This window comes from Fukomys damarensis, unplaced genomic scaffold (genome assembly GCF_012274545.1).
Source record: "Fukomys damarensis isolate Sample0158 unplaced genomic scaffold, DMR_v1.0_HiC HiC_scaffold_13, whole genome shotgun sequence".
NCBI classification, from domain to species: domain Eukaryota; kingdom Metazoa; phylum Chordata; class Mammalia; order Rodentia; family Bathyergidae; genus Fukomys; species Fukomys damarensis.
In genome coordinates this window covers 36943402-36945774 of record NW_022900925.1, presented here as the reverse complement: position 1 = coordinate 36945774, position 2373 = coordinate 36943402, and the positions used below count along the sequence as shown (strand labels likewise).

Sequence of the window (2373 nt, the reverse complement as noted above, 5' to 3'; positions counted from 1 at the left end):
CGTGAGTTCCCCTGGGGAGGTCAGGACTTGGTGAAATCAGAGCCCAGTTACTGATCAGTAAAACGTAAAGGGTCCTGGATGTGAGGCGGGACCTGCGCACAGCAGCAAGATCTCCGATAGTTCTTACCGAGCAAGGAAGTTCGAGAGCTGATTCCAAGTCAAAGGATCACTCAGGCAGAGGAGAAAAAAGCGAATCCTCCCCGGCTCCGCCCCAGACAGCAGCCCCTGAGTGGGCTGAGGCCTGAAAATGTTCAGGGCGAGGAAATCCCAGGGGTGCCAGTGACCGGGACCAGGCTGCGGGGTCGCTGCCCTGGCGACCTCCCCGCCAGGCTAACCCGGGCCGTGCCCCCTGCGCCTCCTTCCCCAGGTGTGCCTGTGCCAGGATGAGGTCACGGAGGACTACATCGACGAGAACACCACGGTGGACTACACTTTGTTCGAGACCGTGTGCTTCAAGAAGGACGTGCGGAGCTTCAAGGCCTGGTTCCTGCCGGTCATGTACTCGGCCATCTGCTTCGTGGGCCTGCTGGGCAACGGGCTGGTGGTGCTGACCTACGTCTACTTCAAGCGGCTCAAGACCATGACCGACATGTACCTGCTGAACCTGGCCATGGCGGACATCTTCTTCCTGCTGACCCTGCCCTTCTGGGCCTACAGCGCGGCTGCGTCCTGGGTCTTCGGGGTCTCTCTGTGCAAGATCATCTTCAGCATCTACAAGACGAGCTTCTTCAGCGGCATGCTGCTGCTGCTCTGCATCAGCCTCGACCGCTACGTGGCCATCGTGCAGGCCGTGTCCGCCCACCGCCACCGCGCCCGCGTCTTCCTCATCAGCAAGCTGTCCTGCGTGGGCATCTGGGTGGCGGCCACGCTGCTGTCCATCCCGGAGATGATGTACAGCGGCCTGCAGAGGAGCAGCACGGAGCAGGTACAGCGCTGCTCGCTGCTTTTCGACCAGGTGGAGTCCCAGATCATCATCCAGGTGGCGCAGATGGTGTTCGGCTTCCTGCTGCCCCTGCTGGCCATGAGCTTCTGCTACCTCGTCATCGTCAGCACCCTACTCCAGGCGCGCAACTTTCAGCGCAACAAGGCCATCAAGGTGATCATCGCCGTGGTCGTGGTCTTCGTGGTCTTCCAGATGCCCTACAACAGCGTGGTCCTGGCGCAGACGGTGGCCAACTTCAACATCACCGGCACCAGCTGCAAGCTCAGCAAGCAGCTGGACATCGCCTACGACGTCACCTACAGCCTGGCCTCCGTGCGCTGCTGCGTCAACCCCTTCCTGTACGCCTTCATTGGCGTCAAGTTCCGCAACGACCTCTTCAAACTCTTCAAGGACGTGGGCTGCCTCAGCCAGGAGCGGCTGCGACAGTGGTCTTCCTGCCGGCACGCGCGCCGGGCCTCCATGAGCACAGAAGCCGAGACCACCACCACCTTCTCTCCCTAGGGCCCCTCCGGCCGGACGGGAAGCCCTCTCTCCCAGGAGCAAAAGCAAGGACTTGGGACACCCCCAAAAGCTGCCGCGGGAGAGCAGTTCTGTTACCCCGAGACTGAGCGAAACCCTAGCTACCTCAACCCGGGCCGGAAAGAGAAGCCGGCCCCACAGCAAGGCCCCGTCCACGGACGGGGGGACGGGGCTGGGGAGCGGTAGGGCCGGCTGGAGCAAGGGACCTCTGGCCTCTGACCCCCTCCTGCTGTGGAGAAGAGGTCCCCCCAGGCAGAGTCCAGGGCGGGAAACCAGGCTTCGCCCCAAAGCCAAGACGGTCGAGGTGGAGGAAAGGGCCACGGGCCAACGCTGCATCCCTTCCTCCGCTGCTCTTTCCACGGCTGTCCGCGCCAGCAGGCGCCCTCCGAACGCTCCTGTCCGCACAGCCGCCCCTCCTGGCTCTGCTTCCTGTGGGCCAGGCCAGCTGCTCGCCTAACCCAAGGCCCACGTTCCCAGGCAGGGATCCAGAGCGGGGTGGCGTGCCGTCGGTCTCGGCCGTGCCAGAGGAGTGCAGAGGAGGGCAGGGAGGACATTTGGGGGATGGGGGGCGCGTGCTGGCTGCCAAAGGCCAGTGAGCTCTGTGCTCTCCGTGATGGAACAGAAAAGCACCCCTCCGTTTCTGCTTCCAGTTCATGGAGAGAGTACACCTTATTCATACACAAATAAAGTTTCCCCGGGGGAAATAACAGCTTTAAAAGCAGAGAAAACATCTTTGGTCCCGCAGATTGTGTTCCTCCTGGGCCTCCTTTCCCCTCCTCCCCAAGACACTGAGAACCTGTCCCGTCCAGTGGTGGCACGAGCCCAAGAAGGAGGGGAACAGCGCGAAGTCCACCTTCGCAGGTGCAGCCTGGGTGGCCGGCGGTGACCCGGAGACACCAGTCAGAGTGGAG

General features: G+C 62.5%; 1 protein-coding gene across 2 annotated transcripts in view; it reads left to right on the top strand.

Annotated features, from left to right (window-relative positions):
- Ccr7 (C-C motif chemokine receptor 7) overlaps nucleotides 1-2151 on the top strand; it is a 10309-nt gene extending 8158 nt beyond the window's left edge. For both annotated transcript variants that reach the window (XM_010615045.2, XM_019206189.2), the window contains one exon: nucleotides 368-2151. In XM_010615045.2, the coding sequence (XP_010613347.1) occupies nucleotides 368-1444 (1077 nt within the window). In that variant the 3' untranslated portion in view covers nucleotides 1445-2151. The remainder of the gene's footprint in view (nucleotides 1-367) is intronic.
- The last annotated feature ends 222 nt before the right edge of the window (nucleotides 2152-2373 follow it).